The 21,273-nt window shown below is 40.6% G+C and overlaps 1 protein-coding gene across 2 annotated transcripts; it reads right to left on the reverse strand.

The window, feature by feature from the left end:
* Positions 1-85: 85 nt before the first annotated feature.
* On the reverse strand, positions 86-21,225 carry mospd2 (motile sperm domain containing 2). Of its 2 annotated transcripts, XM_079663054.1 has the most exons (16): positions 20,938-21,225; positions 20,791-20,848; positions 20,202-20,357; positions 18,386-18,472; positions 17,809-17,963; positions 15,320-15,380; positions 15,168-15,206; positions 14,943-15,067; positions 10,390-10,563; positions 6,237-6,355; positions 3,023-3,116; positions 2,662-2,758; positions 2,151-2,271; positions 1,890-1,992; positions 1,309-1,338; positions 86-594 (listed from the first exon to the last, which is right to left on the reverse strand). In XM_079663054.1, exons 1-16 carry the CDS (start codon positions 20,968-20,970, stop codon positions 442-444), a joined length of 1,605 nt encoding a protein of 534 aa, XP_079519180.1. In that variant the 5' UTR covers positions 20,971-21,225; the 3' UTR covers positions 86-441. The 2 variants fall into 2 exon arrangements, with proteins under 2 accessions (XP_079519180.1, XP_079519181.1); XM_079663055.1 differs by lacking the exon at positions 1,309-1,338.
* Between the last annotated feature and the right edge of the window lie 48 nt (positions 21,226-21,273).

Consider the following 21,273-nt stretch of genomic DNA (forward strand, 5'->3'; position numbering starts at 1 on the left):
GAGGGTTTATTAGGAAGTAGCCACAACATTCACATGTCTAAGTGAAGGCGGATGTGGAGAGACAAGGAGAAACAGCAACAACAGATAAGTTGACAAAAAGTGTTTATTTTATATTCTCTAGATTTATATAATATGTAAAAAAATTGTACATTATGATCACAGAATTAGTAATTGTTCCTCCATGTTTTGTTTTTAGTAATAAATACACATTTATCTTTTGATGCATCTTAAAAAATACATTAATGCTTTGATGTCACTTTGTTAAAAGAGTCCCTCTCAAGTGCCTGAAAAGAGACGAATAAAGTCTCTTCAAATGGAGACTCCACAACGACTCCATAAAGTGGAACCTGCTCCCCTCCATGGCAGCAGCCCGCGCGGGGGTGGGGGGGGGGGGGGGGGGGGGGGTCAGGAGTGTCTGCGGTGGAGCGGGCAGGGGGAAGGTCAGGATGGCTGCTGGGAGCTGGTCAGCAAGCGCAGACACAGCAGGTTCAGCAGGACCAGGATCAGCACCAGCCCGATCAGAACCTTCTGCACCCACAGGCACGAGTTCAGCTTCTGCTCCAGCCGGGCGTTGCAGGTCATCACTTGCAGGAGCTGGTGAGATAGAAACTGGTTTAAATCTAACACTGTTGCAATGAAAGAAGTCCTGGCAGCAAACCAGGCTATAGATGTTCGGTTAATTTGGGGAAAAAAAAGGGTGAAACACACGCCTATTCTTTTTCTAGAGTTAGATGATGGATTCTACTCTCATGTGTGATATGGGAAGACTGGAGGTAGGAGATACACATAGCCTGGCTTTTGCTAAACTATAACTGTGTCTCTAAGAACGTATCGACCTGAAATTCAAAACGACAATTTGTGGTTTCAGGGAGAGTTAGGTGCTACTGTGTGTCAACTTCCTGGTGAGAAGCGGTTGATTGCAGTGACTTCCTAGATCATAACTGTGAAGTGGTGAGGAAATAAGCAGAGAGGCTACACACAGACATATCAGTTCTATTGAAGAGAAAGAGTACTAATTAGGGAACTCTCGAGGGGATGGGAAGAGGTCTTTGACATTATTATACAGAGCTAGGCTAACAATTTCCAATTTGTATGCTAAGCTAGGCTAGCTGCCCCTCTTCTCCAGCTGTAACACACAGACATGAGAGTTGAGTTTCTCGTCTAACTCTCTTCAAAAGAAAGTAAGAAAAGCAAGAACAGTTCCCCGAAATGTTACCATACCGTTAAACATGTAACAAACAAAAGTCCAACAAGACATTTATAATGCTACGACCTAATGAATCTACACTCAACCTACATAATACTTACTGATGTGAAATGTATGTTATCATCCAGTGCCTGGGTGTGGGATGTTTTTGGAGTATGCAATGCAAATACAAAGACATGTTAATGACATCTGTAAGGGTGCGTCTTCATCATAGAGTCATATTGGACTACAATGTGTTAGGGATGGCAGAGTATAACATCTACATTGGTGGTCAAAAGGATCTCCGTGAACAAATTTATTGTGAGTAGGGCTGCTCAATTAATCGTATTTTAAATCGCGATTACGATTATGGCTTGCAACGATTACGAAAACAACGTAATCGAAATAAAACGATTATTTTGTTATTATTACTTATTTATTTTTATAATTTTTTGGGGGGGGTTTTTCAGTTGAATTATACTTAAAGTTCAAGGTAATCAACTGTTAAAAACATACTGTTAAAAAAAAATGTCTCCAATAAATGGATGTTTTCAAAATCATTTGAAAGCATTTCATAAATCGCAATTACAATTATTGACCCAAATAATCGAGATTAGGATTTTTGCCATAATCGAGCAGCCCTAATTGTGAGTCAAAGATAATGAGTACTGACGAGAAGAGGCTCCTCTCCAGCAGAACTCACCGCTGTGTGAAATTCCTGCTGCCCGCCGGAGCCCGTCTCCACAGGGCTGTCTCTGAGAAGACTCACTGTTTGTTTCAGGCTCTCCACAACGTGACAGCGCAATCTGTGGGAAATTCACAACCTAATGAGCGGGAGGCCATCAGGGCGATACGCAAGCCGACAAGCTCACGGTCACGGCTGTAACGAGGACACTGGGGCAACGGGACAATGTACTCATCATTTGACAGATTTACTCTCATGGCTGTATCAAGGAGCACAGACCTGTGTTCCATGATCTTGGCTTTCTGCACTTCTTTCCAGAACTGTGCGAGTTCTTGTGATAAAGAATTGTCCATCTCGGCAGCCATGACCAAGAATCTGTCCTGTGGCGATGCTTGAGAACCTGCCGGAAACATCCGGGGCAACAAAAACACACGGCAAGTCAGCATAAATAACGGAAAGGATTTGATTTGTTGAGGAAATCTTCAGCAGGAACTAGAAAATGCATTGCTTGACATGACATTGTGAAAAAGCATTAAAGCAACCTTGACATAGGCAGCACTGATTCTTCCAAGGTATTTGCAATAGAGTGTAGTCTATACACGGTTTGAAGGCCCCAACATGTTTGACCTCAGTTGTTTTGGGCAGATTCTTCTTTTATCACTTTTAAAATATGTATGCTGGGCAAGGAAGAGTGGCTGCTAGCACTCTGAAGGTAGAAGACCAGACTTTGATGATTCTGAAGTGCAGCTTTAGGAACAATCTATTGTGAGGCAGAGCTAGAGTGCAGTACCTCCATGTAAAGACACGACTATATCTACTGACGCTCCTGGTTCACAGAAGCTGCTGCTGGGCTTCACTCTGTACTTCTCAGGTGCTGTGGTCCGTACCTGGAAAGACACCAAGGGCACTCTAAATAAAAGATATTTATTTTCAGAAAGTGCTTTGTCTATAAAGATCATAAAATGGTCCAAACATAGAAATTCCATGAACATTGATATAAAGTTGCAAAAAAAGCAGAACAACTTCACATTGGAAAAGATGAAACTAGTGAACTGCTATTGCGCTAAACAAATGGCTTGACTAAAACGTAATTTTACTGTTGATCAAATAACAGAAAATGTAACTTAGGCACAAACGCTCCTCATTCTCACCTTGAAGGCCACTTTATTTTTGGTCACATTGCTCAGGATAATGAGGCATCTTTTCTCCGTCTCTGCAGAACCAAAGCTGAGCTCCTCTGCGGGGCTGGAGGGAGAGAAAACCCACAATGCGTGACAGGAGGAGATACGTTAGGAAGCTGTCGTGGTAGGAAGGAAGCGCCTGTTCGCGCACTTGTACAACTGCTCTACATGCAGACTGGAGTTCCCTTTGCTCCCTCAAATGCTTTGTTCTTTGTCTTAGGCTTCGTATGAATACAGACTGGGCGGATACTTCATGTGCTTTGCTGTCTGTGTGCTATGATTATCCTGGGACTTGTAGCTTTTCCTGCTACACATCCCTCTAAATATCTGCTATAACCATCGTTATTCCTGAAGGATGTTATTGAAAGATTTGCAGCAAAAAATAAAAAAATTATACTTTCAAATACAGGATACCTGTTTTTACATTAATCAAAAAATCAATAAACCATGTCAAAGTCCGAGGCTGAATCACCGCACTATGGGGCCCCTGGGGGACAGAATTGAGTTGGAGGTTCCTGTTGACCACAACAAGTGCATCTATACATGCGTCCCAAGTGACTACTTGTGATTGGATCTCACTTAAAAAACACGTTCATCACGTTTGACAGCTGCAAGCATTGACGTATTTTCCTGTTACATCCTAGTTAGGGCCACATCAGGAGGCCTCAGCATTTACACTATGTGGTCACATGTGGACAAACCACCATGGCAACTGGTTACCGTGATCAAATCACAACGAGTCTTTGTGGTTGTTGCATTCAGAGCTGTGGTCTTGTAATCTGACCCCCTAAGACCCATGAATACTCGATGTAAACAGGGTCTAGGTGCCTTCGCTGGCTATAGGAGGAGTTAATGCTTTGATTTAAACTGAAACCACTTAGTAGTCCTTTATGTCTTCAACATTTGTTGGTGTATCGTACAAGACATTTGCAGCTAAGATAACATCATATTTGTAGAGCAGATAGCTAATGAACTATTTATCATGAAAACCAATGTTTGCCGTGCTCTTTCCCCCGCTGAATGTTTGTTTGGTGGCTGGTACAACATGTCAAAGTGCAGGACATGGTGTTCATGTTGGTTAGTCAGATAAAAAGGATACTTTGTGTGCTGTGTAGCAGGATGTGTGTGGCTTTTAGTCAGCGTGAATGTCTTCCCATGATTAAATGCTTTTGTTACTGCTTAACGCAAATATGGTTCCAAATGAAGCAATCTGATTGGTTGTATGAAAACAAGATGTCCATCTATCAAAACGGAGAACTCATGGTATTAGAATAAATGATTGTCACTATTTGGTTTCAGATTTTGATGCCGAGTAGAACACAGGAGATGTGAATACTCTAGCAACTTATTTTCAGTTGGACTTTAAACTGTATGGAGCGCTGATCAGGCATCACATCTGATGTGAAATGTTGAAAAAAATAAATCTGTGACCCAAAAACTTGGGATGAGGCTCTTTCTCTCGCAGTTTGTGATCAGTGGTGGTTGTTGCCGGCTCTCGCTGTTTCCTCTAAGCAAGTTTGCAACAGTCTAACTTGGCTATAAACAGCATGTTATTCGATGAATTCAGAAAGGTTAAACCCTTTTTTTTTATTGGGAGAAATTAGAAAAAAGATTTGAATATCTGCCTCATATCAAGCTTCTCCTTGATGTCTCATGGACTGACACTGCTAAGAACAAAACTTATATTTCTCTTACGCAAGTCTCCGTGTTATTTCCCCGGTTCTAGACATAGAGGCTCTTTCCCTCAAAGTGAATTTGGGGCTCTGAAAACCTTTTGCAAACATGAGATCAAAGCCCCCTACTCCCCACTAAAGCCCCCCCAGCCTCGAATTAAGGCTAACACAGCTCAGAAACATAATTGCATTTAAGGCTCATTTAAAATCTGTTTATCACTAACTCACAGCCCAGAGCTGTCAGAATCCTCACATCAAAGCCATTCCTCCGTTAAAACAGAACTCAACGGACAAATATTCATGAAAATGAGAAGTAGTGAGAATGCACCGCGAATTCTTTACCCAATAGCCAAACACATACTTGTGTGATTGCTTTTTTTCTTCTTTGCAATACACCGCTCTTGAAGTCGACCCCTCTTTTGCAATTGAAGGCTGAATTAAAACGTATGATGTGTGTGACGACATGTTCAGAGTGGACGAGTGCTCCTCTCTTAAAGGTTAATTAATCATTGGCCAGTCTCTCATTGAACAAACGATCGCTAGCATCCTTAATTCCTGCCCCATGTGAGCGGATCAATCAGGCCATAAAAGGCGCAAACATCAATAATGACTCATGGCTTTGAGCCGATACATGAAGGGGACATTTTCGTCAATATATACAAGGCAATTAAAGTTATGTATTTTTGCTAATGGCTTCTTAACGGGCTTATGCTCAGTTACCAATTTATGAACGCAGTATAATGTAACATCTTACCTCCGAGGACATTATAATGTTTAGTTTTAGCTACAGCTCTTGAAAGAATTAAGAGACCACTTCAAATGATTCTTAAATCTCAATCTCTACACGTATGGCAGCCATTCCATTCCGGGGTCTGTTGAATGAAATATACACATACAAACTGATAATGCTGTGGTGGTCTCTTCATTGTTTCCAGAGCTGTATCTGTACATTGACCCTAACCCTAACACCGAAACCAGCGTTGGAGTGGAGATTGGCAGAAAGGACGGCAAATGAGGATAATCTAGATACATCTACTACCGGTTATTATCAGCAAACTAACCATCCTCAGTTGTCCAGTCAACCTTTCTGACTACCTTACTTCATGTTTCCCAAACACAAATGAGTTGTAGTTGCAGTGCAGAGATGCCAAACATGTGTGCATATAGTCAACAACACATTTAGTGTACAGCTAATCTGTTGGTTTAAAAAAAAAAGAAAAAAGCCTCTGACATTTTCTGGGTTCATTTAGGCTCGTGTAGAAGCTGTCAATGTTTCCAAGAACACTTGAAAAGGTAGGATAGGAACACTTCCAAGTAATGGTAGAGATGAGGATTTAGCATTATTACCAATGATAAACCTCAAAGAAATCCATCAGCTGATTGTGAACTGGTTACATGTTGTTTTTAGAGCTTCGTCATCTAAGTAGATTATTTTCAATATAACTGCAACTTGAGGAAATGACCGTATAGAATGATGGTAAGAAAAGGAGATTGTGAGCAGGATGGCCTACCTAACATCTAGCAGAGCGCCTTTGAAGGTAGTCAGTGGCTTTCTGGCCCCTTTGGTCCTGGAGCTAGTGTCTCCTTTATCATTGTCCTCTGCTCTCAAACTGTCTTCCAGGAAATTCACCTGAAACAACAAAGAGCAGCTAATTAGAAAAGAGACTCAGAGAATTGATAAAAGCAAATCGTGTGACCTTTATCTGCTTCCTTCCCTGAAAATAAAATGTTTGAACTTTGGCCTTGAAGCGAGGAAAGCTATCAGTTAATGAAGCTCTTGACAGTTATCTGCAATGATTAATGAAGGGCTCTTGTGAAATAATCGTGAAGTGTTCAGAACATGTTTTTACTACTGAGAAACCTCCGTGATGACTCCTCACCCGTGTTCCTGGTAGTCTTACAAACACATGACAAGACGCATGAACATAAATAGTTCAGTGAGTCCAGGAGTCAGAATTAAGACTCCGACAAGGATACTTTCACTTCAGCAAAAACATCCGTACACTTTGACCCAAATCATGCTCGGACAGATCACGAGATAAGGAAACAGTTGACAGGATAGAAATTGCGAAACGTCAGCCTAAGCACTACGGATGAAGTCGTTGGGTTGGGAGGAGGATGCCTTCACAGTGATGCTGGCAACACATATTGTGTAAAACAGATGGGAGAGTGAGCACATCATGAGGGGAGGGGGGGGTGAGGGGGCAAAGGTGAGCGGGCTCTGCATGTGATGGGAACATTTGTGACTCGGAGGGGGTAAGTGTGTCATTTGCTGTGATAAGCAACACAACATGTCATCTTAATTCAATGGCTGACTGTCATGCAAGTGCCACAATGAAGACATCAAGAGATGATCAGCTGCTGATGAAAGGCTTCATTTATTCATCATTTCAGAGCAAGCTCAACACAATGAGGTCACAATGTGAGTCGAAGAAGTCAAACATACTCACATTTTTTAATTAGAAATGAAACATGAAATAGCAGGCTGCGTCTCACACACATATCATAATTAAAATAATACTGTTTTTAAGAGCTTTGATCCCTTTCGTAAGGCTCATGGAAACAAAATTCCATTGTAGATTAACAAAGAACAAAATATTAGGCAATTTCTTTCAATTAAAAAAAAAACTATAAGCAAATACAAAGAATTAAGACACAACACAATTAATACTACATTTGATACCTTCATGTTTTCTACACATTGTGTAAGATTTGAAACGCAAAGACAATAGAATTATTAAAATATTAGTGAAAGGCTCATAAGAGGAGTGTCTACTGGTTGTACAGTACTTAGTAGGCTTTACACATGATACTTGATATCACTCCCCAGTGTCACAGACCTGGTCAAAATAGTGTTAAAAAACAAGGCACTCATGGTGTTAGTTAAGATATGCATAAAAGCAAAGAAGTTAAAAAACGTGTTCATAACTCGTTTTACTGCAACATAGCAGTAATTATTTCAGTGCTTTTTATCTGAGGTTAGAACATACAGGTCATGTCAATGTGTTCCTGGCGGGCAGGGACTGTGCGATTAGTTTCTCAATTTGAAATGTAAGGTCCAGGACAGATGAACATGTCCAGGGATGAGACGACAGCAGGTGACTGAGAGGCAGGTGCACTCACAGTAATTCAGTCACGTGAGCACACCTGCCTTTCCAGCCGGGAGAAAGCGTCTGGACTCTGAGCTCCGAGTGTGGGTTTGATCCTAACCTGCCTTACCACAGCCAGCCCTTGTTCCAAAACAGAGAGAAAGGCAATTAGCTCCCAAGTAATCAGCGTAATTGAGGAGGGACGGCGGCGGAAGAGTCGATGGTTTGTTTAGACAAGATGGAACGTGCTCTGACGGGCTGAGGAGCCGGCAGGACGGGATATTACAGAGCAGCAGGTTTAGGCACAGCACAGGCATCCAGGAATTCATTATGCCTGATGAGACTACCCCACACTTTGAAAAATGACCAAGAGACATCATCTCACTCTCCTTTCATCTTGTTTGAAATAGTAAACCATGCCTTTCTGTTAATATTGTGATTGTTCTGATACTCTGTATAGTCGGACAACACCAAACATATACTTACTTCTGTACAACACTATGGGCTTTAAAGGAAGTACCTGTGCAGGAGGTATTATTAACCTTGAATTCATACATTTCAAAAAAGAAAGTTGGGCTTGTAAGGTTTCCAGAATGAATTCATAATTAGAATGTAACCTTCAGCCAGTGGCGATATTTAAAGTCACATGAATTACCATTCATTTTCAATCGTTATACAATTCACCATTCAAAGACAAACTGTTGAGCTTCTATTCTCTGAGCCTGAATATTCATCAACTACTTGAGACATTGTGATTGCTGTCAGGCATATTTCAACACCAATCATACCAGACTCACTTTCTGTGCAGCGTCACTGCCGAGTGGTTGAGTCACTAGCTCTTCAGGCTAACATGAAAAATATCTTTCCCTTTCCCACAGACAATTTTTTTAATGTCAAATATGAAGTCAAAAATGCTTAAATATGGAAATGTGTACCTTTTCTCTTGGGAATAGTGGGGCTTGTTCACCAACAACATTAAAAAACTTTAAAATGGTTCCTGTAAGTTATTGCTTGGGCTAACATTTGAGTGACTTGCATATCTTTGCTTTGTAAATCTGAATCTGTTGTGCATGACCAATGAGGTATTTATTAACACTAAGAGCTCTGCTTGTTTAGTGGGTCTTAGGAGGCTCATGGGAGAAACTGTGGGTGACACAGCAGCAGCTCTCACAGGGTGTGTCCTATAGGCAACAGGCGACAAAAACTCATGAGAGCGGCTATAAATCACAACACAGTTATATCACGACTCACGTCGAACGCAGGTCAACCCCAAATCTGCTGCTCTCTGGCTTTAACAGCAACCTGTGTGTTATTCAGAAGGGCACAAACCTCCCCAAGGCCGATTCCATCTGACTTTTATATTGATTGTTGTGTTTTCATTTAGGTCTTAATGTGTGCACATGTGTATATACATATTTTTATATTCTATATACATTGTTTTCATATTTGGGATTGTGGGAAACAGTATTCCGATCTCTCTGTCTGTACAAACAAACTGGAAGATTTACATTAAAGTTGACTTTGATGATTCGGCTGTGCTTTAACATTGAATAAGTTCTTGCTTGACCCATGCTTTAGTTAATAACTGCTGCAGCAAAAATAATAATCAACCATGCTTGAAAACAACCTGCACCAACGTATTGCAAATGTACAACTTTCTCGAAGTCGAGCATATCCTGAGCCCTCCATCTATTTCCATGCAGGCTTTCTCTGCATGACGCTGTGCGGGAAAGTAGCTAGGAGATTATGAAACTGGATTGTCCTGAAGGAGAGTAGAATATATGACATAAGCTGCAGCCTTACAGCATGTGGGTGGAATCGGGTGACACCAGAGAGAGAGGGAGGTTGACAAGTATCTGCAGACATAGTTAAGATAAAGCCTGCGGGGCGTCTCAGTTATGTTGTTGGGCCGCTTGCTGTTGTTTGGCGAGGAAGAGGAATCCAGCTACAGCAGGGAAGAGCTTAAGTAGCTGACTTGACAACCTCTGTGGACCGTATGAGGAGGAGAGGAGGGGAGGACAGAGCACCGGCTTCGAAGCACTAGCTTTGTTGGCAGGATTTAATTGCAGCCGTAGACATTAGGAGTCACTTTCATATAGACAATGAGCAAGAGCTTACCATCTTCCAAATCAGGACATTACTTCCCATTTCATTCACTGCGGTGATCACATGCTGTAATCTCACGCTCAACTTATAGAATGTGAGTGAAAGAAGAAACGACTGTAGGCCGCTCTGTTTGATTCCTAGCAGAATGCCACAGCTATAAGATCATGACTCAATTACACACGAGAGCAGCTACACTGATAACAACGTCACCACAAGTCTTGCTAACTATATTTGTTTCACACATTTTATTCATAAACACAACATTCACTCCATATTCAGAAGTTCGCTGACTGAAAGCGAGTCGTGCCAGAGTGGAGACTGACAACACAGAAGGAGCCCTCCTCCCTTAGATTGTGGCTAAATGAAAGCGTGAAGAGTTTTGTCTTAATTACATTGAAGGACTTTTTTAAGCCGGCTCCATTCGGAAACTAATGATAATAACTAGATGTAAAGTGAACAGAACATTTACCTTTTTGGGCTTTACTGCTACCTCAGAGCTGAAGCTGGACTCCAGGGCGTCTTTGCTCTCCATGTCCCCGTCTTTGCTCTCCAGCTCGTCCTCACTGACTATCGGCCCGTTTTCACAGATGGGTGTTTGGAAGTCGTCATCAGGGAGAGGAGGGTAGCTGTACTTGAAGGGGTCCTGGAATGTAGCCAGAAAAAAATATCAAAACATGCATGGTTTTTAAAAGCGTGTACATTGTCTATCTCAATGAAGGTCATCATACTGACTGTTCTTGTTAAGCAGAGAAAGTCCCATGACTTGAATATGAATTAACATAATTGTTACGTGCAGCAGTTGGTGCTTGTGTGCTTTTGTGTGCGTTTCTCTCTCTCTCCCTGATTGTCTCCAGGTGCAGCCTCTCCCCCAGGTGCTCCCAATCCTCAATCAGGGCCTCCATAAAGGACCTGAGGAAGGCTGCAGTGGCCTCTCTCCTTCTCCTCTGGCTGCATGTGTGCAGCATGTCTCTCGCTGAGGCCTGTGTTTTGGTGAATTTTTAGATGTGCTCCAGTTTACCTTTTTGTGTATTGTTTAATTTAGTCACTTTCTTTAAGAAAACAGTTGTTCTTAGTTACAAAATTGGCTGGTGAGCCCGTGTTCTTTTTGTCCATTAAAAGACCTGCTCGTGGCTTCAGAGACCAGTTTCCTCTCTTTTTTCTCGTGCCTGGTCATCTTTGTGTTTTGTTACTTCCCTTTGTACCCCTAGATTTGGAGGGAACCTAACAAATGGGGGCTCGTCCGATCTTTGAGACAGAGTGAGTGTTTGTTGTTTAGTGTTGATACTGTGTTTGGTGGTGAGCAGTAGTGTATGTGTATATAAGTGTAGCATTGGCTTTGAAGTCTCTTGCTGTTTAGCAGCTTCCTCAGTTTGGATAGGGGAGTGTCTAGCTGGGCTGAATCAGTCCTTCCTTCAGACACTCATTTATTATTTTGCCTTTTTTATTTTCGGGGTAATCCTGGGTGGGGATTTAGTCCCTGTTGGGGGCAGGCGCTTTCAGGGTTTCGGCCGCTGCTGTTTGCCTTTTTTTTTAAAGTTGCCTCGAGCCCGGCACGCTCCAGAAGATAGTTAGGTAAGTTGTGGTAGGCAGGATCTGGGGAAGTGTCGATGTGTGTGTAACCTAGGGCTGAACGATATACCGTGTCATGGCGATAACCGCGATATGCGCATGCGCGTTATTCACATCGCAGGGATGTGCGATTTTAAAAAAAAAAGGGCGTTCGATATTAAGTAGGTAAATTAACTCAAACACGTCATGTTACAATTATTTTGCTGCTTGCTACAAAAGGAACACTTGCACTACTAGTACTTGAGTGGAGTGACATGCAGGCTCTGAGTCTGCATGCACAGCAAACAACTATTTCAGATGCCTTTGCCGGTGTTACACCATATGAGAAGGGTTCAAAACGGCATAAAGGAGCTGGTGTATAGCTGTTAATTTTATTTTTATAATGTTATTTAAAAGATGTCCACTACTTTGCTGCTATTTGCACAAAGGTTTTAATTGTGGAATAAAAAGTTAAATTACCTATTTGGTCACGTATGTTAATTCCCTAATGTGATAATTATATTTGATCAGGATTTATCCTTTAACGCCCACATAAAATCAATCTCAAGGACCGCCTACTTCCATCTACGTAACATTGCGAAAATCAGGCATATCTTGCCTCAAAACGATGCAGAGAAACTAGTCCATGCATTTGTTACTTCAAGCCTGGATTATTGTAACTCCTTATTATCAGGGTGTACCAAGAAGTCAGTCAAGTCGCTTCAGCTGATTCAAAATGCTGCAGCTCGTGTACTAACTAGAGTTAGGAAAAGGGACCATATTACTCCTGTTCTGGCTGCCTTACACTGGCTCCCTATAGAACACGGGATAGAATTTAAAATTCTTCTTCTCGCCTACAAAGCCCTTAATGGGCAGGCGCCATCTTACCTTAAAGAACTCATTATACCCTACTGTCCTACTAGGGCATTGCGTTCCAAGAATGCAGGGTTGTTGGTTGTTCCTAGAGTCTCTAAAAGTACAATGGGAGCCAGAGCCTTTTCTTATCAAGCTCCACATTTGTGGAATCAGCTTCCAGTTTGTGTTCGGGCGGCAGACAGCCTATCCGTTTTTAAGAGTGCGCTTAAGACCTTCCTTTTTGATAAAGCTTATAGTTAGGGCTGATTAGATTCAGCCCCTAGTTTTGCTGATATAGGCTTAGTTTGTCGGGGGACATCTTACTTCTTCCTTCTCTCTGTCTATACCTGTGTACTCTCATGTTCCGATTAACCCAGCTTCCCCAAATGTCTTTCTTTTTGGTGTCTATATGCGCCGGGATCCAGAGTCATGGATGATCCTGTGTCATGGATCGCGAGTCCTGAGTCGTGGCTGTGGTCCTGGATCATAAGTCCTGGATGGATATACTCGTGGATTCATCTTCCTATTATACACACATGCATTTCCAAACATTTGGACTACCTATGTTGTAAATGTATTATCTTTTCAATTTACACACGGCATCTATTGCACGTCTGTCCGTCCTGGGAGAGGGATCCCTCCTCTGTTACTCTCCCTGAGGTTTCTCCCATGTTTCCCTTTAAACTGTGGGTTTTCTCTGGATGTTTTTCCTTGTACGATGTGAGGGTCTAAGGACAGAGGGTGTTGTATTGTCATACTGATATTCTGTACAAACTGTGAAGTCCACTGAGACAAATGTAACATTTGTGATATTGGGCTATATAAATAAACATTGATTGATTGATAATGAAGCTTCCTATAGTTTAATGTAATACGTTTAATCTCTTGGGTCCCTTCTAGACACCACTCTTCTTCATTCACAGATGAACCCCCTTATTTGAGGGTAAGCAACATGCATTATCAAGACATGTTAGATCATGACTTAAGGTATGATGAGTCAACCAGTTAAGATCCAGACGTCCGTGAATAAAAATCCTTCATCCGGTTAAATATAGTTAAAAGCGACAACGCACGCCGCCGTGTGTAGGGGCTGTAAATGAGCAAAAAGTATCTACCCTTCAGCAGGCTGCCACTCTAGCTGATGAGTTTGCGCTTACACAAAAGTGTTTTTTCTCAGCGTGATCCCCCTCATCAAGAGCGTGATTTCCCTCAGCGAGATTTTTACCATAGAGCTCGTGACACATACGTTCCCCGTGTCAGTTTTCCAGTATCAGGTCCCAAGCCAGAAAAGCCTTGTTTTCTTTTGCCATAACCCTGGTGCTTTGAAGCGGAAGCAGGTCGCCACTATGGCGGATGAGGAAGGGGTTGTGCTATCACGCAGTGGTGTTTTGGCTCTGAGCAATTCTCCTCATCGTGTTGGTTTCTGGAAAGCTCGTAACAGGCGCGCCACACATGCTCATTCTGTTTCAAGGACCCAAGAAAAAGAGATTGTGTTTCTTTTGTCTTGACCGTGGTCATCTAGTGGCAGAGTTTGTAGCTCGGAAGAAGCAGCTGGCAGCTTCCAAGTGGTCTGTGGAAAAGCCAAAAGACCGGCACCCAGTTGCAATGCGACAGAGTGGTGAGTTGCAGTTAAGTTCTGCGTCAGTCTGTGACAGTGCTTTGGGTGTTCCCGTCTCTGAAGCGGTGGGTGTGGACCTGGCTCAGAGCGACGTGGATCAGTGTTCAGTGAGTGATGTGTGTTCCATGTGTCGCTCCGGTGTTGGCTGCTTGTGAGCAGTATAACGTGTGTTTTATGGGGGGGGGGCCGCAGTTGGTGCTTGTGTGTGTGCGTTTCTCTCTCTCTCCCTGATTGTCTCCAGGTGCAGCCTCTCCCCCAGGTGCTCCCAATCCTCAATCAGGGCCTCCATAAAGGACCTGAGGAAGGCTGCAGTGGCCTCTCTCCTTCTCTTCTGGCTGCATGTGTGCAGCATGTCTCTGTCTCTTTGTGAGGCCTGTGTTTTGGTGAATTGTTAGGAGATGTGCTCCAGTTTAACTTTTTTGTGTGTTGTTTAAGAACAACTTTTTTCTTAAAGAAAGTGACTAAATTAGTTACTTTAAGTTTGTTTTTGCAAATTGGCTGGTGAGCCTGGGTTCTTTTGGTCCATTAAAAGACCTGCTCGTGGCTTCAGAGACCAGTTTCCTCTCCCTTTTTTTCTCGTGCCTGGTCATCTTTGTGTTTTGTTACTTCCCTTTGTACCCCTAGATTTGGAGGGAACCTAACAATAATGATATGGCTTATGCTGGTTAAATAAAGTGATTTCCGTCAGTTAGATAGTGGTGAGCTGAAATCATAATTTCCGAGTATGGAGAGATTCTCCAACTATAAAATGTTTTAATCTGCCAGTTAAACAATATTCAAGATTTCAGTGTGGGACAGAAATATGTTACCTTGGATTCTGAATTTGTTCAGTATGAATAAAGGTTACACAACTCAATTCTTCATCAAATCATTAAACATTAGAGTGATGATAAACATTCAGACGAGTCCTAGTTACTTCTGCCCTTTAGGCATGAGCTAACGCACTAATGCTATATTTGAGATTTTTAATAGAACACGTAGCGAAACACATTGTAACATACCGTTCCCCCCATATGGGCTGGCAGGTACTCGGGGTCTATGAATCCATGGACCTCAGATCTGGAAGCAAACTTGAGCTTGCTGACTGCCTCGGGACCCAACCATGACTTCACAATTTTCCACGCAGCTGAAAAAGAGACATGTCATGCTCCAGAAGTCAGAATGAGATTGTGATCGGCAGAGAAATAAACATGTTTGTAGGACGGGCTAGGAGGACGCTTTCTCACCATTCATGATCCAAGGCATATCCACGATGATCATTTTGGCTGAAATGATCAAGAAAAGTACAAAGCTTGTCCATTAGAATTGTTCTTAAAATACCCAGGTTTGGTTTTAAATCATTAATGTGAATATTTCCTGAGACCTTTATGTTACTTACATAAAAACTTTGGATAATATACTTTGAAGCAATTAATGATGTACTTCACAAACTCCATGTCCTGAAACACCAAGTGGAAAATGACAGGGATTTAAAAAACTTAAACCGAATACAGAACCATAACAGGCATTATTTTAAATAAGGAGAATGTATGTTCAATTTTAAACTCCTCTAGATCTGGGGCCGTATTTACAAAGCATTTTATCTTACCGCTAGGAGTGCTCCTAACTCGCGCTAAAACATTTTACGTAGGAGTTTTTTCTTAAGTTATTCACAAAGCCGCTGAGACCTACTCATACTAAGGATAAATCACTAAGAGTGAACTAAGAGTGACGCGCCGTTGCTATGGATTACGTTGATTCTCGTGCATGAGTTTAGAAGCGGTCAGTACGGTGATTGGTTGTTCAGAGCAGGCGGTCTCGGTGAAACTCATCCGCAACATCCCACAAACGAGCCCACTAAAACAAGGAAATAGCCTAGGCTAGAAATGTATTCCTATGAAATAGTTATGGACAGTGCAGTTAGCAGAATACACGCATGATGACAAGTTTGTGCAGACCACGATAATGACGTTGTATATGCACGTTAAAGAGAGAGAGCAAACAATACAAATACGTAAATTGCATTAAATCAAGGAGGCAATTAAAAGCTCCCCGCAATCTATTATCCAATGAGCATATTTCCAACACTTAAACACTTTCAATAACAGCCCATACAGCCGTTAAAGCCCCCCTATCATGATGAATGAAAACAATCTGCTTGTTGATGGAATGTACTTTCTTTCTATTGACGAACACGTCCTCATCTTTTGATGGCGCAATTATTTTTATGTGCGTCCCGTCAATAGCACCGACCACACCTGCATTGCCATGAAGTTGGCTTTGATTCTGTGTAGTTGTTGATTGTCCAAAGGAAACCGGATAAACTGTTGGATGATATGTGGTCTAGAGAGCGCGTTGATGGTTTGGTTTATGGCACGGCTGACTGATGTTTGCGATATTCCTAAATCGTTGGCATTGCAAAGTTGCATTTTCCCTGTTGCTAAATATCGTAGTGTTGCCAAACATTTTATTTCCGACTAATCGGGTTATTCCTGTTAGTCGGGGATGTTATTGCATCCCCCACTAATTCCACAACAAGTGTGATACCCTCACGATTTAGCCTATCTCTTGATCAATTCACAGTCTTCCATTGTCTCCAAAACATTTAGTCTCGCAGCCATTTTCAGATTCTTTGTGAATAGGTCTTACTGAGTTAGGAGTCCTCTCGAGGACTTTTAAGCTCTCCTAAACTTAGGTGCTACTTTTAGGCCTAAAATACTTTGTGAATTGTTCTTAGTGAATAAAATTAGGAGTCCTACATTTAAGACTGACACGCCCATTATGTTTAGGAGTTTCTCCTAAATTCGCCAGTTAGGAGCTACTTTTAGCCCTAAGATCCTTTGTGAATACGGCCCCTGAAGTACTTCAATAGAAAGAAAATGTATTAAGTGATCCACTCACAAATACTGACCATATTTATTATAGTTACTAACCATTTGATTGCTTTTTAAGGAAACTGCATTCCCAGAAAACAAGGAAAAAAATTAAGTTCACACTACGGTATATGGCTCTTTGACTTAAATGGATGTAAATGATAAAGGGCTTCTGATTAAAACAGATTATCTATCAACGCTTTAGTTAGTGAAAGAAAATCAACTGATGAAATAGATTTTATAAATCTCACCTGGAACCAACTATCCAGGTGAAACACTTCAAACCAGTTTGTATGTGAATATGATGAATGATCATCTTACTTTTTAATGTTAATCATCAAACCAAACCGGCGGCATGTCAATAGAAACAGCGTCTAGATCCCGGCTGGGCTCCATAATTGACTCGGAGCCTCATTGCTATGCAGGAGACTCTCCAGAGCTTTAATGAGATCATACTGGCTAGCCTTAGCTCTAGCTTCACTGTGGTTCAACAAGGCGGCAAACTGATTTTCTAATCTACTCATTTCATATTTGGGTTGCATAGCTATTTATTCTTTTTGCAGTGCTTGTTTATTTGTATTTAACTGAGCCATTTCTCTCCGAGAGAGCCTAGCCAATGAAATGCACTCTGACAGAGAGCTCAATCAAGGAGCTAACGCTGTGCGACACAGCGAGTCTGCGGATTAGACAGTCCACTCAAATTGACCAACGGGATTTAAAGGTTACTTTAATCTACGAAGAGTAAAACCATTAAAGAGCATCAGTCCCTGCAAGACCACCGCTCAAACAGCAAGAAGGAAGAGGATACTCAACAGCATTTCAAGGACACTCATTGGAAGGAAACAGTCTTTTATGACATGAAAGTAAAGCTTATTTAATAGAGGGAGAGCAAAATGCAATATAAGCTTTGTCTTGGAGACCTGGATATTATTACAAGAAATGAAAGAACTTCACAGAGAAATAAGAAGAAGTTATACGATGACAACAAACTAATTAAAACACATGATGGACTTACTATATTGCTGAGGCCAGACTCTGCCATATCAAAGATAACAGTGAGCGGCATCCCAGGTTCCTTCTTCGCATACCGCTCCAGCCAGAAGGCCACGTACTTCTTCTTGTCCAAGATAGTTTTAGTATCCTTGACGTGAAGCTTTACCTTGAACCAGACTAAACATAGTAAACACAGATTCAAAGTTATTCATTAAGGTTTTATAAAGCTACAGTGTAGAAATGGCAATGAAAGTCTTGTGACCTGAGCTCCTCCAACAATCCAACAGATATAATCAAACATAAAAAATAAAAATGAAGAAGTAGTGCAAAAAGTCTGTATACATGTAAATAGAATATCATATGTACAAGAACAGAATATTAAATAAAATAATGTAAATTAAATACGGTTTATTGCTTGGATAACTATTTATATAAATAAGTATATTGCAAGATGAAAAGTTGAAAAAATAAAAGTTGTATATTTGTGAAGAGATTAAGGGACAATCTCAATGCAACAGATAACTTGTAAAGAAACGCTAAGTTGTACATGTTTAAGAGTGTACTGTAAGGAGGGGCTGTAATATAACATGTACACATACAGAGTTTGTTGCCCTCTTTGTCATAGCCGTGGAGATAGACAGCGCCAGTCTCGAACATCCATCTGGGGATGGCGCTCTCAGTGAGATCTGAAACACACAGGCAGAAACACAACACCGTTAACTGGTGTCTGTCATACTTTGAATATTAGCTGTACAGAACATGGCAGGTAGGCTAAAGGCTGAAGTTGCTTGAAATCGTTTTCTTCAAGACTATTGGCTCCTGAATTTAACTACTTATCTCATTTGAAAGGCACATCATATTTAAAGTATAACTCTTTAAGTTTTTCGTAATTTAATAATTGTTATCATGTCTGGAAGGGTGTGAATCTTTTGGCATCTCACAATTCACTTTTCAGTGCAATTCGGTGCATATGGGTGCTAACTTCAGGATCTACTCCAGTCCGCTGCGTGTTAGTAAAAGGCACATTATTGCATGAAAGCAGAGTAAATTGTGTATAAGAATATGGAGATTATATACTGTACTCTAAAAAGTTATATCCAATGAACTTCCTCAACTAAACGTTTTTTTATTTTTTTTTCTCAGTGACTTTAACTATAGCAAGTTCTAGTTATAAAAATAAAAAAAAGATGCTTGTTACTACATTCATATAATTGTTAGGCTTTGAATAGTTGCCTTTTCATTTCTCAGAAACTTCCCAATTCCAAATCATTTTAACAAAAAACTGTATTGTGAGATTTTTCTAAATATCACAATAGCTGACAACAATTTGCTGTCCATCACTAGCAATAACTAGCTTGTTTTGTAGAAAATATTGAATTTAATGATCATAAATACTTTCTGTAAGCAGTTAATCAATTGAAGATCCGGGTTGATAAGAATCTGCATTATTCCCAAAGATAAGTCATCGGAATTTATAATATAAATATGACTCAAATTGGTATGTAACATTCATGTAGGTGAACCAGGACTGGAAAGATGCACTTTTCCATTTTAGAGCAAGAGGTGTTTCGCAGTTATTATTTAATACTTTAAAAAAACTATTTTGTGAGGATCCCAGCTTCCCTATAACCTAAAAAGTGCTTCAATCCCTTTCAATAGATCAATAAACAAACTAACAACATGACTTAATTATAATCAAGTTATACTAAAACAACTACTTGATATATTGAATTTGCTGGATTAAAGACTAACAACAACCACTCTGGGAAATTCCTCAGGAAACAGAGAGTGGGACTTGTTCTCGGCGATATGGGTGTTTAACACACAATGGAACTCTGTCCGGATTCATTCTAGAGCAGCACAAAGACAACCGCTGATGTTTGTCGGTCGAAACCTTCAACCAACAACAAATAAACATTGCATGTCAACATTTATACTCTTAGAAGGACCGGTGAAACTTGATACTGATAAAGCTATGCATGTCGCACTAGATAAGGAAATGATACAGTATCCAAAATATATCATTTGGTCTGATTCATTATCTTGGTATCTAGGTCATGTAGATCATTTTGGATCCCGTTGTATTTTTGACTTTTTATTTTAATTATCCAGAATATTTTATATTGTTTTCTTTATATTGTTTATATTTTATATCGTAATTTTCCTTTTATTTTTAATTTGTTAATTCTCTTTTCCACTTTTTAAAGTATTGTATTATAAAGTCTAAACACACTTCTGCTTCAGTGAAAATCTATATCATGATTTTGAAAAACTACAAACTGTTTTTGAACTATTTCATTTGGTCAAAAATTCCAAAATATTGTACGAGTTTAAATAAGATTGCCTGGCCCCACTTTTAGGTAACCATTTACATATCATAAGACAAACTTTTAAGCATGACTTCAAAGTTCTTACCATTTACACCAAATTCCTTTCTCCACTGAAGACTTTCGTCAATTAATTTCAAGGCATCTTCGACAACACAAAGTCTCCATTGAAGGTAGCCCTCCACTAGGGCATCATCTTTGTCAAGCCTTTCCACATCTCTGGAGTCATATTTATCCGTCGATTCTGTAAACACAACCCTAAGTGCTTAGTCACATGACGCTCGGCATACACAATGGTCAAACACAAGGTTTCACTTCCGAAAATATTGAGTGTTTTATACTTTAAAATACTGCTGAAGCCATAAATGACCACATTGTGCTGTCAACTCATATAAAGTTCACCCAGAGGTCATAACGATATAAACACAGGCTGTATTACTCAAAAACAACTAGCTGCATTTGGTAATAAAGAGTTAGCTAGGTTAGTTGTATATTGGAGCTTATCTAGGCTCTGAGCATTTAGGTCATGATGTTCACAAAATGAAAGTGAAGCAACAGATAGTTCACTTTTAGTAACAGTTAACATTATATTTGAAGATAACATTACCGCCACATTATTGCATTTGCAAGTGGCTGGTCAGGGAGCAAGTGTATGTCAAATGACATAAGTGAGTTACCTTGCAGGAACTCATTCTTAAATTTCTGTCTCGTCTCCTCAATTTTCTTCTCAATGTCCTGTCAAAACAGAGTCGTTTTATGTTACAGAGACACGTCTTTTGATTAGACAGATTAACTAACGCATTACTAACGGTAGTTAACGTTACCTGCTCTCCTTCGTGTTGCTCAAGTTCGGCCATGTTCCCCTGTCAACGGGTTTCCGTCTCTGAGCTGGTTCCTTGTTAAGCTAGCTACTCAGCTAACGTTTAGTTCAGGAGAATCAGTGCAAACTGAGAAACTATCGTCCTGCCTTAGCCATTTTGGCTCCAGCATTGGCCACACCTCTCCGCTGTGTTGTTTGTTTAAAGTAAAAGAAAAGAGCGAGTATTCAACTGTACTCAGCAAAAGGGTTTATATCTAATCATTCATGCAGTCGATTCGTTTAATTATGACTAGCGCGGATAACTGTTTATCGTAAATATCGTCAACTCACTGTTGTTTAT

This window comes from Notothenia rossii, assembly GCF_949606895.1.
Source record: "Notothenia rossii genome assembly, chromosome: 2".
In the NCBI taxonomy this organism is placed as follows: domain Eukaryota; kingdom Metazoa; phylum Chordata; class Actinopteri; order Perciformes; family Nototheniidae; genus Notothenia; species Notothenia rossii.

What these genes read in the sequence shown, in the direction of transcription:
- mospd2 (XM_079663054.1), bottom strand. Translation starts at nt 20,970, where the DNA reads ATGGCCGAACTTGAGCAACACGAAGGAGAGCAG. An exon ending in CAAAGAGGGCAACAAACTCT is followed by an intron (nt 17,964 to 18,385) that starts GTATGTGTACAT and finishes TACTATGTTTAG; the next exon opens with TCTGGTTCAAGGTAAAGCTT. An exon ending in TATGCCTTGGATCATGAATG is followed by an intron (nt 15,068 to 15,167) that starts GTGAGAAAGCGT and finishes TCTCTTTTTCAG; the next exon opens with CTGCGTGGAAAATTGTGAAG.